The 13,583-nt window shown below is 39.1% G+C and overlaps 1 protein-coding gene across 2 annotated transcripts; it reads right to left on the bottom strand.

Annotated features, from left to right (window-relative positions):
* Positions 1–1,467: 1,467 nt before the first annotated feature.
* On the bottom strand, positions 1,468–12,912 carry slc5a5 (solute carrier family 5 member 5). Of its 2 annotated transcripts, none has more exons than XM_034583153.1 (17): positions 12,880–12,912; positions 10,747–11,157; positions 9,684–9,749; positions 9,421–9,472; positions 8,237–8,304; positions 7,455–7,609; positions 6,912–7,052; positions 6,551–6,680; positions 5,683–5,771; positions 5,047–5,159; positions 4,848–4,918; positions 4,434–4,520; positions 3,877–4,079; positions 3,695–3,792; positions 3,332–3,417; positions 2,640–2,732; positions 1,468–2,334 (listed from the first exon to the last, which is right to left on the bottom strand). In XM_034583153.1, exons 2-17 carry the CDS (start codon positions 11,098–11,100, stop codon positions 2,221–2,223), a joined length of 1,920 nt encoding a protein of 639 aa, XP_034439044.1. In that variant the 5' UTR covers positions 11,101–11,157; positions 12,880–12,912; the 3' UTR covers positions 1,468–2,220. The 2 variants fall into 2 exon arrangements, with proteins under 2 accessions (XP_034439044.1, XP_034439045.1); XM_034583154.1 differs by having other exon boundaries at positions 6,912–7,055; positions 7,458–7,609.
* Between the last annotated feature and the right edge of the window lie 671 nt (positions 12,913–13,583).

Below are 13,583 nucleotides of genomic sequence, written 5' to 3'. Positions count from 1 at the left end.
AACAAAATGAACTGCATATTTCCAGTATAGTGCGAAGTTTAATCATGAAGGTGGTCACAGACAGAGAAAGTTGTAACATATATTTTACAGGTTCTATAAAACTTATGTAAAATACAGAAGAGCCAGTTCATGTTGAACAGAGGCGACAATTAGAAATGATGAGATAGTGTCAACATTAAAACCTTTGTAAAATAAACACAAAGTCACTTAACTAAGCAGCTAAACTTCAGAAGGTACCGAACCCATCAAGCGTGTCATTGTTTTCTCTGTCTGTTTACAAGGTTATGCAAAAACCACTGAACCGATTTCACTGAAACTTGGTGGCAGGATGCAACATGGGCTGAGGAAGAGGAGCGGATTCAATTAAGTATCAAGGATTTTTCTCTCTTTCTTTAACATTACGAGATAGGATTATTAGAAAAAAAAACATCAGACATTTTTGGAGGACTGATATCTATGAGTCTGTGCAAGTTGGTGCAGCTTATTTTAAATTTAAGGTGAGTGTTGGGGTATGGGGGGGTAGGGCGCTCTCCTGAGTGTTTTCCTTTTAGTTTTCTCCCTGTGCATCCACCCTGAGAGTTGTTGAGTTTGCTCTCATGTTGCTGACATTTGTGGTGATCTAGGTTAAATACCGGTAATCGTCCACTAGGAGTCTCACGCTGCCTTCTATCTTATCTCCTTTAGCAAAGGAAACATCGGACCATCCTTTGACGTAAGAAAAGGACGAAATGCCCGTCACATCTGCCCAGGCAGGAGTCACATTGAACAACAAGCGTACTGAACATACAGTTCACAAAATCATCAACAGAAGCAAATACAAATATAAAAGATATTTAGATCCCTCGATTGCAGAATGCACACAAAGAATTTTCTCCACTTGTATAAGGTTTACTCCACGTTTATTGCAACGTTTCACTCCTTTTGTTTTATTTTTATTTTCAATAAAATGCATTTTTTTGGTTAATTTCCCTGAGTAACTTATGGTTAATGGACTGGTAGTGATTTCCTTCATCATCCATCGAAGCTACAGCAGAGATGGAGAAATCCACGGGTATCGCGGATATGACACAAGGCACTTGAAATGAAACCATGCATAAATTTGGAGATTTTTGGGAATTGAACATTGTTTGAAATATTTTGGATAATATAAGTACACAAGTCAATTGATATATAACATAGGTCTCGTCATTGTTTAAGATTTCAATCAAGAATTGTTAGACCTACATATTATATCATCCGACAGTTTGCTGTGTTGACTGCAGTGACCTCTGACCTCATTAGATATTTTAAAGATGTCTGTCAATGCCTCTGACAGCGTCACTGTGTTTCCTGCTGTTCAGATTTATGTTGAAAAGCCATAACTGGCCAAGAGATCTCACATTTACAGGAGCTTCACAAGCAAATAGTATTACCTGATCCATAAAAAGAGGAAGCTTGAAGAGGATTTTGATAACAATGTTGAGTTGAATTACAATAAATGTGTCTGAATCAATTTTTTATATAAAGATGGACGACATGTCAGCTGCCCAAAAATGAAGCCAGAGCATCTCAATCGCCACCTGGTGGTTGGTCGCAGTATAGGTAATAAACCCTGTCTACTCCATGTTAATGGATGGAACATAGACCAAACAAAAGGTCTAATTAATTTTTTTGAAGTTTCTGTGATTTTAGATGGTTCTTGTCACACTGATGTGAGTCTAAGTGTTAATATGTCAATTAGGAATTTGCAAAATGAGTGACGGATGAGACTGATTCTGAAATGGTTGAGTGTGGGTATCGGCGCTAAAGCACAAACTCTGGCTCCTAATGCACAAAATGAGGGCGTTCGTATCCGAGCTATTTTGGCTTGATATCTGGACATTGGGAGGAAGTGGAGACGCGTCGTCCATCTTTATTTTCAGTCTGTGGTCTGTTCACAAACCAGACTCTGTTTACCTCAGACTGTCTGTCACATATCCAGTAACCAAGCAAGATATGGAGCATTCCTGAATGAACGTCCTGATGAAAGACACTTTCAACATTAAAGGAATTTAAACAACACCTGAGGATATTTGATTACAGTCGATATGTTCCTCGGCACAATAATTAAATAGCTCCAAACACGGGGCAGATGTCAAACCTTCAAAAAGATTCAGAGCAGAAAAATAGGCCACCGCTATAAATGATTACTGCTTCTTGCGAGGAAATACTACTACTTGGATTAAATGATCTTCAGTACTTTTATGCTTTAAGTGGTGAAGAATTATTCCCATCATCTGTCAGTTCTTTTTCATTGGCATCGTCTTTGTGCAGGTTCCTCAAAGGCACGAGCTGTGATTCAGCTGCTTTGTCTCCCTGGAAAAAAAGACCAAAATACTGATTTCATGATACACTTTAAATTTACATCTTAAAATCCGAATCCTTGACATATTCTTAATTTTGCTTGTCTACACTAAACAGTGTGTTTGCTTTTAGGCAGATGAGTCTAAGTTCAAGTGGAGACTCGGAGTGTTTGTTTAAATGCGTGTGGATTTGCTGTATAGGTGATGCTATATATGCATCATATGTATATTACATTCATACATTTAGTAAGCAGCTAAAAAAGTGACAGCTAGACCTGTGATATCTCATTGATCTATAATAATCATTAATTGCTTTACCCTGTTATCCCTGTTCAGGCTCACAGGCGTCATCAGCATATCTGAAGATGCATCACGCAGAAGACAGGGACACACTCTGGACATTGTTCCAGTCTTAGGACAGACATCCAACACATTCACATTTATACATCAGTGTCATGATAATTGTGTTCCAAAATGATAAATTCATACATTTAATAGCTGACATGGAGGAGAAACATGTGAAACATGAGTTTAGTTACATTTATGTTTTTATGTTTATTTATATTACCTCTTTCACGGAGGTGGTTTTCAATCCTGTGCATTTTATTGTTTGTTTGTTTGTTTGAAAGCAAGATACAAAACAATAACTCAAAAACAACGGAACAGATTTCCATGAAACTCAATGGAAGGATGCGATAGAATGACACTCAGTAGAGCACAAACCACCACCAAGGCCCAACTGTCCCCTTATATCCATGAATTATTCTCTGGGGAAACTCGATCTGGCAAAAATCCAGAATCCTCCCAATGATCCGGATCCACATTAAAAACTGATGTGGTTCTTCTTTGACCCAAACCACATCCTTACACTGTGCAAAATTAAAATCAGTTCAATAACTATGATGTAACCCTGCTTACAAACAAACCAACCCACAAGGAAACAGACAGTGAAAACATAACCTCCTTGGTTGAGCACTTGCATCAACTACAGCTGTTATCACAGTACTCACTCTGGGCTCTGAATGAAGCTCCACTTGCTTTTTATTCAGGTCCCACCACAATAAACCCTCTTGAATATCACTCCTCTGTGTCGCTCCTGTGTGGAGAGAGAAACATCTTCTTATTCTTATCATTGCTTGTTAATGATAAAGTAATACAATTTCATTATTAACTCTCTAGTACAATATATGAACAAAGCTGTATTTTCATGGCACAGCAGGTGTACTGGATTGTATGTAAATAAATTTCTGAACTGGCAGCTCAGTGTATTTTATTGGCTCTAATTCAAACAGCAGATCTAAAGTTTCAACCTCAATCAGCAGTTTTCACTTCAGCCAAACTCAACAGTAGTTCATTGGCCTTTATCTCCTCACCTGTTGCATAACTCACTATCACCCCGACTAGAATAACCGAACTCGTCGCCATAGCACCAAAGTAGAGGTAGGACATGGAGTAGAAGTTCAGCAGGCCCCTAGTTTTGGAAAAAGGCAGGGTGAAAAGTAATTATTAAAAAAAGGACAGTTGTGTGTCAGTCGTTGCCGGATAACTCACTGACCCCTGATCATCCGGCTGTAGTGGTATGGAGATTGAGTGCTGGTCCTGGTCGGGGCTGCTGTTCAGGGTGATGTTGACACGTGGGCACTCGCCGGTGAAGCTTGGCAAGACACCCATCGTCTCTTCACTGGGAGGGTAAAGAGTTGAACCAACAGCCAGCCACATAGAGACGCAGAAGCCCGATATCATTCCTGCGAATGCCCCCTGAGAGACAAGATCACAGCATCGTGTATTGATCACCGTGGGGAAATTCGGCCCAAGTACAGAATGAATACGGGTTTAAAAGAAATTGATAAAATTAGAATAAAATATAATTAAGTATATAAGAACAATTAGACACCAAAAAACAGATTGTGATAATAGATGGTTGTATCAACAAGAGGTTCTTCCTCTAAGATGGGGCATTTCTGGGGACATGATAATGAAGCGTTGTTTGGTTCAGCTCAGGATTTTTGATTCTGCTGCTTTCATCCACAGGGACTTCAAACAACACAATTCAACGTGTGTGAAAAAGAATGTACTATGTTTTTCTGATAAACTGGATCACCAGCCACTCACCGGCCGGTTTGTCGCCGGAACAAACATCCCCAAAATGAATACACCGAGTAATGGCCCGCTGACCACACCCATGATGGTAAATGATCCCTGAGGAGAGAAAATAAATGAAACTAATGAAACAAACAGTGGAGATTCAGGTTAGAAATATGTAAATAATGAGTACAAATCTCATTGTGCAGTTCATCATCACCGTTTGCCAATATTTTTAAATGATGGTGTCTTTGATTTTAGATTTTGTGTTATATCACTTGCTGTCTCTGACTTCAAAGGACACTGCATTTATTGACTTCTTGTCTTTTCTTGTTTGATCGGCTGTGAGGAGGCATATTGTCTTCTTGTTATGAAGCGTTTGTAAAATGGCCGTTACAGGTTGGATTATATATGATGTGATATGGCTATATTCATATATTACACCTGCAGAACTCCCCAGTCCAGCAGGGAGGAGAGAGCCGCCACAGTGATACAACCAACTCCATACAAGAGAGCTTGAAGAAAAACAGAAGAGCAAACACAGAAGTAATGTAGCAGAGGTGTGGACAATACCAACTTTAGATTCCCACAATATTAGCAGTGGTTATGTGAATTGTTACACGGTCAGTGAGAATTAACCTACACAGTCCTTTGGAAATAAGAATTTGTTTCTTCTGGCTGATGTTGACAAGATGAGGTCGCAGCAGATCCTCCATCGTCACCGCTGCCATGGCATTGATACTGGTGGAAACTGTGCTATTGAAAAGACATTTGTTATCACACATCAGCCCCCTACTGGCCATGTTTATATACTGCTACGACCATCTTAATCGCACCCTGGTGGCTGACTGCTGTATACACCATAAACCTTTCCTCCTCCCCACTTTAAAGGACAGTTTCTAAACAAGTGATACTAATCATTGTGAAGAATAGTGGCTAGCTGCAGCAAAAGTTAGAAAACTCAACTTCTCCATGTTAGTACACGTCAAATACATATATTCTCAAAGATGGTTTCTGTAATTTCAGGTAGTTCTTATCACACTGATGTTTTTTCAAGTTATTTGATGCTATAAAAACAGGGTGAAACTTCATGATTGACAGTTGAGACTGACTTGTAATTGGTCAGAGACGAGCCTTATTTGTTTTGGTTCCAAAGACTCTATATTTATCACAATAAGTATTCATTGTGATAATGCACCAAACATAGGGTCAAAACAATATAGTTGGTACTAACTCTACATAATGGGACTTTAATGGGGAGATGATAAGATTCAAATACCTCAGAGTGCCGCTGTATGCACTGGCAAGGAAAAGACCTGGGAAGCCTGGATGATTTCTGAATATGTCCAAAACAAAGTACGGCATGTACTTCATCAGACCAGTGAGAGGGGTAAAAGAGAAAAGTTAATATCAGTGTTAGAAAAAAATCAATATTATTCTGTTGCTCTTCATTAATTGTAATCAAAATGGGAAAATAATGACTCATAACCAGAGTCACGGCGGTGAAGTTAGTTTTATATAATATATATAATTTTGATAGTTTCCATGTCACATGACCTACTTACTCGAAACAAATGCCAAATTTTATTGATACCTCAGATCAGTGGTTCTCAAATGGGGGAACGCACACATATGTTTAATATCTTTCTAAAACATGTCTCTCCTGTTGTTCTTACTAAGTAGAAGTGTATAAAAAAGGTTATCTCAAATTATTCCAAGAAACATAGCGGGGTTCCTGGAATATTTTCTATCTTGAAGGGGGTCCTTGGCTGAGAAAATATTGAGAACATCTGGCCTAGCCAAACAGGACACACTTCTTTTTAATATATTTTAGTGCTTCTTACATTTTGTATGAATTTGAATATTTTTTAAATAACGTACTTGTTGTGTCAGGAGTTGTGTCATGTTTATCTCAGGTAATAAAATGAATAATAGAACAATTCAGTGATTGATAGAAGTAAATCTTAAGGGGCAAATGTTTCCAGTGAGAAAAGATGAATGTAAAATCATGAATGAATGTGTTGTGTCAACGTCACCCTGAATTAGGATTAAAGTTATGATATCAGTATCAGAGTGAAGCTTTCACACTGGATCAGCTACACAGATGCAATCAATATGTAGATTTTTTTCTGGTGTGTCATTGTTACCAGATCAGGAGAAGATATTTTCCCAGACTTCAGTGGATCACAGTGGATGTAATATGCAAACAAGACGATGCCACAGGTCGCTGCACTGCCCACAACGAGGAACAGACCCACTTGGTTCACAAACAGGGCCCTGCATCAAAAGTACACGTCCAGGTCACACCTGGTCTTCATGTTTTACTGACAACAAACAGGCCTCCATCAGTGACTATTTATAAAGGTGGACGACATTTCGACAGTTCCCAAAAAAGTGAAACTAAATCACCTTGATTGCCCCTAGTGGCTGGCTGCAGAAGAAGTTAGAAACCTCCCCTCCTCCATGTTAGTAGTCCATCTTTACTAATAGTCTATGGTCTCCACTCACCACTGGGCGTCCCTCTCTGTCCTGCAGGAGATGTAACGCTGCACTTGAGCTTGGTTCACTCCGTACATGGACAGCCAAACCATTGCACCACCAACAGAGAGGCTCCAGAAGGAATAGCGCTGCCGCGGGTCAACATCAAAGCTGGAGAAAAACATTATCGAACAGAATCAGTCACACTCCAAACACCAGCAGTTCACACTAACATTCTGGAAACGTGTTCCAGGACCAGAGCAACTGAAACCCGGTTGCAAATTGTTCATATTTTTGCACTTGACTGTGGTGACGTTTTTACCAAAAAGTACAAAATCTATAAGTATCTGTAGTTATGCAGTACCTCAAGGTCAACTTATTAACTTTCTTCTGCAACTTTTGACCACACCTCACTGATGCAAAGACAGATCTTTGATCAAAGGATCTGTTCTCATATAAAGCCATTATCAGTCTGAAATAACGTTAACCATCATGTAGCTAAACTATGATTATATGATGAGAGCATCGTGTGGTTGTTCAAATATTTATGTGCTGAATTGAACATTTTTTTACTTATTGAAATTAATGCGTGAGCCGTTCCTGGCGATCTCCAGCACCATTGCAGGACCACCAACTAGAACTGTGCCGTAGATGAAAATGGCCACAAAGCCGGACAACATGACAATGATCTGGAAGACGTCAGTCCAGATCACAGCTTTAATCCCACCCTGTGAAAAACACACACAGACAGAGAGTGAGACAACAACTGAGACTTTTCATTTAAAATCTGGACACTTTTCTTTATACCAGAATCAGAGTTTATTGCCGAGTAGGTTTACACATGCAAAGAAAGTGCTGTGGTGTATTAGAACGAGCACAAATATAAAAAACAGTTTGAAAATATTATAAACAATAGAAACTTAGGAAAACATATGTATGATATGAACGGTAGATATTTAAAATCTCATGTATTTTCAGTGTGCAGGTTAATGGCCACGTAAAGTTCAAGTGTAAATATACATTTGTCTAAGTCAGGTTCGAAATAACAAAATATTTTGGCTCTTCCACAAGAAATACAGTGCAGCTCATTACATGTGAAATTACGTTTAAAGCTATGAAACTAGCTGCCTGTCATCCTTGAATCCTTTCTGCAGAAGAGGAAGCTAAACTCAAGTCAGTTTCTATGTCATCATGTGAAGCTTCCGGTTCGAATCCCGGTTCAGTTGTGGTCTTTCTGGTCGCCTTGACCTTTGACCTTTGACTAATCAGCTCCATCTGGAGATGCCCTCTCATGTAATAACACACACACACAAACATACATAATTTTGAGTACATGGAAAACAATATGTTCTCACCATTGTGGTGTACAGGGTGCAAATGAACCCAGTCGAAAAAAGAGATGCCCACATATTGAATCCAGTAGCTGAAAGAAGAACAAAGGTTTCTTAGTGTTTGTTCACATGGAATGTGTACTTTAAATGAAGTGTAGTCACTGCTCACTGACGGTGTCACTATACACTGTTTGTTTTAGTTCCATTAAAAGACACGTTATATAAACCGTGATTATCTAACATGATCAGAATTCAGATGAAGATGTTAAATTTGGCTTTAGTGTGGTTGTTTGCATTGCATCACCTGTCAACGCCAGGGGACAAAAAGTAAACTGCATAAACCGTTTTATGCCGATTAGCAAACAGTAGTTTGCTAATCCTGCACGGTTTATGAAGATGATTTTTAAATAATGTTTTCAAATCTTCTTTGCTCTTGCAGTCTTGCATGTGATGGTTTCAACCTGGGGTGATATGGCTTTCCTGAAGAAGCAACTTGAGAAGCAACTTTTTAGATTCTACAGAGCACCCAGACAACCTGAGTGCTGAGAGAGGCCTTTGTCACGCTTTAATACCGACATGTAAAGTTTTCCTGTAAGTCCCTGATCCTACGTAAACAAAATACTATTTTTAATAATACTATTTCTACACTTCAACAAAATTAAATGAATGTCATGAGAAAATGGGCGACTGACCAAATATACCTACCCATCTATTTAATGGGCTGACTGTAAAATAGAGACCATATTGCTCAAACACACAAACAAAAAGAAGCTAGCTCATACCGTAAGCTTATGAGATTCTATATCAGGGAACATCAGCTTTCTTTTAAAAAGAAGCTAAAGTCAAGGTTAGCTTGACTGTCTGCAGTTTACCTAGCTAGCCAGCTAATATCAGCTGATGAGAAGATAAAAGACATTATTGTGCGATGTTATCCAGACGGGCCGAGCTGAGGATTGTTTGGCAACGTGACATTTTTATTCAATGATTATACAATTCATTGAATCGTTTCCACAACTTGCACAACAAGCTTAACCAGACTCAGCCACCTGTAAACTTAAGTTTGGACAAGTATCACATTCAGATCTTTTTTTCAAGCATCTGTGATATTTTCTTTTAGTCCAGAGGGACAGCTGAGTCAAAGAAGGTAAACAGGCAGTATCTTTAGCCCTGAGCTGTATGCGTGGATGGCCTCAGGGGATCTCTCCTACCTTGGTTGAGGATCAAGGCGGGTGCATAGATGACGATCCCAGTGTAAAGCAGCTGCGAAAAGGAAACACACAATAAATCTGCAAACACTGAGACGCGATTAGAATTTACGTTTGTTTATTGACAAATGAATGAACTGGCCTGGAGTCTGATTCTGAGCCATGGCTAATCTTTGTATTTATAAAGCTTTTGGGAACGTGACACCGTTTAAATACAACTTAGTCTTTGACAACACTGAGTAACAGAGAGCATGAGGTCTTCTTACCGTTGCAATGAGAAACTGGATGCTTCCCAACAGCTGCATCCCTCTGCCAAATCTCATCTTCAGATACTGTGACAGGCAGATGACCGGAGTTAAAACACATCTCTGCACACGTCCCTCCTCACCTCCTATATTCACATCCTCTGACGACCCTCAGGTGAATTTCTACATTTTGTCGGAGAATCCTGTTTTGACTTCAACACTGTGATTGGTCAGAAACATTTACTCTTACTGGAGGTATTTGATTCCTTATTAGTTTGTGTTTAGTTTGTTAAAATCTTTAAAACAACCCCTTTACTTTGTTATATTTTTCCACCGCCTTCTTAAAATGAATTATCTTAATCCTCTGATAATTTTGTCTAAATTAGTTTGCAGTCTTAATGGTTAAAATGCTTCATGCAGCCTTAAAATGCAATTTCTTGTGAGCACAATGATGATTTCATGACTTTATCAGCATTGATATTTTCTTGGTCATGAGATTTAATGAATTAAACGATCAAAATCATGATTGACATTTAAACCGATCATGATCGTGATCATAATTGATTTATATTCATTTCTGCTTTTGACATGCCATTTGTGCATGCCATATTCATAGTCCTGACTCTGAACATCAGATCTTTAGATCAAACCATGACAAATGATAACATCTGTATCTTCTCTTATCTCAGAGTGTAGTCTCTCAGTTTAAGAGACTAATAATTTATGTCACCTTCAGATGTTGAAGTGCTTTCACCTGTATTCGCACTCAAACAGCCTCCGCTTCTGCTTTGATTTGCTCTGCTTGTGCTCAAACTTTGCATTTGCACTCAGATATTTTGTTGCTAAGACAGATTCCCTGGGCCCCAGCTTTAGGTCTTCTTCAGCAGAAGGAGAGAAAATCTGAGCACAAATAGGGTCTATTTGAGTGTGGCTGCAGGCTTTTGAGTGAAAGCATTGCAAAATCTGAACATGAAATCAGTAAGTCCTGCTCCCAAGCTGAAAGACTCTCTAATAAAGATCGTTAAAAACATATTCTTTGAAATATTTAGTGACAGTGTGACAATAACTGCAAGCTCATGAAGACCTGATTGGTGCTGGTGATGCCCAGTCGAAAGAAAACGGGCAGGAAGAGGTACGCCGTCAGCAGGGAGTTGATGCTCTGTCCAAGGCACATGTAGAGGAACCTGAAGCCATAGCGGGACGCCTCGGCAGGGACACCCAGAACCTGGACCGCTGACATAAAACTGGCGCAGAGTGACAGCCCCACAGGCACGGCTGGCATACTCCGACCACCGGTGAAGAACTCATCAGCACTCGTCGACCTCTTCCTCAAGGCCTGAAAGAGACCTATGGCCATAGAGATGAGCAACATGGTGGCAAAGACAGCGTAGTCCGCCAGGACAAAGCTGGCAGGTTCACTGGCAGACTGATCCTCCATTTGATGCCCTCTGCTTTGTTGTGTCGGTTTGCAGGTGAATTCAGATGTTTGGTGGATCTGTAAGAGGGCATTAAAATCACCAAACGATCAATAGAGACACATGACACAAGCATATCCAGGTGATATTTGTCATTTAGATTTACATTACACATGGTTCAGTGTGTAAAATGTAGTGAACTCTAGTTGTGAGGTTACATGTTGCAGCTGAAAACCCCTTAATTCAACCCCCCCCCCTTTCTAAACATGACCACAGCACCTGTGGTAGTGTCGTGGCAATTTCTGCAATCCCACTTTGACAACGAGGAACGAGACACAATTCTCTTACAGTATTGTCACACTTTAATGCTCAGAGCAAGGTGCATAAGACAAAGGTTAGTTTGTAATATGCACACCAATGGAAAGCTGTTCTTTCTCTTTATACATTTGGCTCATCCCTCCCACTCTGGTTGGGGTTGTTACAAAGTCAAAGGTCAGGATCTTCTGATGACATCAAGGCAACAATGCCTTAGTTAAAGCATCAGGCCAAGATTCATTCAGTTGTACAGGATACAGCACGATCAAGGTTACATTGTATGAGATTCAATCATGATCAATCAAAGGGGAAATTAACATGATTATATTGTGATCAAAATGTTACATTCCCCTTACAGTAGCCTTCAGTTGTCATAAAATATCGTTTGTCCAGTTTGTACAATTGTAAAAACATGGCGGACTCAGTAGAGAGGACCCGCTGCTGATGTAAATATAAAGTATTTGAAAATAAAGGGCCCATTCTAGTGTAAAGAAAACATCTTGTACTATTTAGAGGATTATACACTATTGCAAACTCACTAGGATTATTTTATATTCAATTTCTTCCAATAGATCCCTTTTCACCTAAATCTTACACACTGGACCTTTTAAAAAACAGCAACTGCAGAGGTCTTTTTTTAATTTAAAAGATTGATAGCTTTCTAGTCAGTTTCAACCAGGCACAGACATAGAAGTGGAATTTTTACTCTAACTACAAAATTAGTCAAGTTGATTCTGTGCCATATTAATCAGACAATCACGTTTATTCAATTTCCTGATTTCTATATTGCTGGTTGGACATAAGGCGGGGTTTGAATGAACCAATATTGATTCATAAAAAGGACGGATTGATCAAACTCAGGTCCCCGGGGGGAAAAATACATTTTATTTTTGGTGCTGCCTTCAGGTGCTGTCGAAAAAAACAAAACACTTCACAGAGGACACACCAAGCCAAAGTCCGTCAGGTGTTACAGTTTTATAATGAAGCAACCAATGAGGCTGAACTTGTGTTTTTACATATGTTTAATTGCAGCATCATCCGTTTACAGCTTCCTTATTGGAACTCATGTAAAAAAGTTGGGCTGTGTTAGTCTGTCCATGGCAAGTGTAAAAAATTATAATGAAATAATAAAAACAACAATAATAAATATTATTATTATACCACAGCTTGGTTAAATTTTCAATCGTGACACATTCTTTAAAACCTGGAAAAACTCTCAACACCGTGTGAAAAGTTGCCCCCACCCCCCCAATCTGAGCAGTTTAGATCTGGTCCTGGTATCAACACAGTTTTGTGCTACTATATCACTGTCTGTTCGGTAGATGAGAATTGAGGTACTGCAGTTACACATCAGGTTTTTACAGATTATAACAAACTTTTGTGATTAAAATATAAGAAGTGAAATTTACCAGTTGCCAACAGTGAATCAAAAGAAATAATCTTTGTTTGTTTTTTATGAGCCGAAAATTGTAAAATATCTCACTCACCACCGCAGCTGCTTCTTCATTCAGCCAAGTCAGAAAGTGAGAGAGGAATGTGCTGACATACAGTACAGTACAGCAGCGGGGTGTGCGATCAGTCGATGACCCCACCCCCACCCACTTCACCCAGGTATGCATTCATTAACACTGTCTACAATTGCGTGCTCACAAAGAATATGTTTAACATTGCGTTTGTACTTATGATTCTTTTATTGGTTTATCAAATTGCTCCATCTTCTTCTGCAACAGCTTAAAGGCACCAAAACGGAGAATTAGCTTGAAGAATCAACTTCTAATATTTGCATAGAGGTGATGGACAGAAATGCTAAATCATTCAATTATATTCTGTTTGATTTCTAACAACAATTTTAAAACATTTTCCACAAAATAATTCATGGATCTTGATGAAAAAAAACAGGCATGTTTCATGGACCTATATTTATGAGTATGTGAAATTTGGTGCAAAGATTCTAAAGAACACTGTTTGCACATCTTGTGTCAACTGTACAAATGTCAAATGTAGGGTTAGTGTAAAAGCCTCATCTCGTGACTTTTCTCGTTTACTTACTGCGGTGCCTGCTGTTTCCCACATTGAAGGAATAGTTCAACATTTTAGGGAATACACTTATTTTTGTTTCTGGTAAAGAGTGAGAGGAGAAGATATTTCATTTCTGCTAAGGCTACAGCCAGCAGCCAGTTTGCGTGTCTTT

Source organism: Hippoglossus hippoglossus, chromosome 4 (genome assembly GCF_009819705.1).
Source record: "Hippoglossus hippoglossus isolate fHipHip1 chromosome 4, fHipHip1.pri, whole genome shotgun sequence".
Classification (NCBI taxonomy): Eukaryota; Metazoa; Chordata; class Actinopteri; order Pleuronectiformes; family Pleuronectidae; genus Hippoglossus; species Hippoglossus hippoglossus.
Note: the sequence above shows the minus strand (reverse complement) of the source record. Positions and strands in the feature narration are given on the sequence as shown.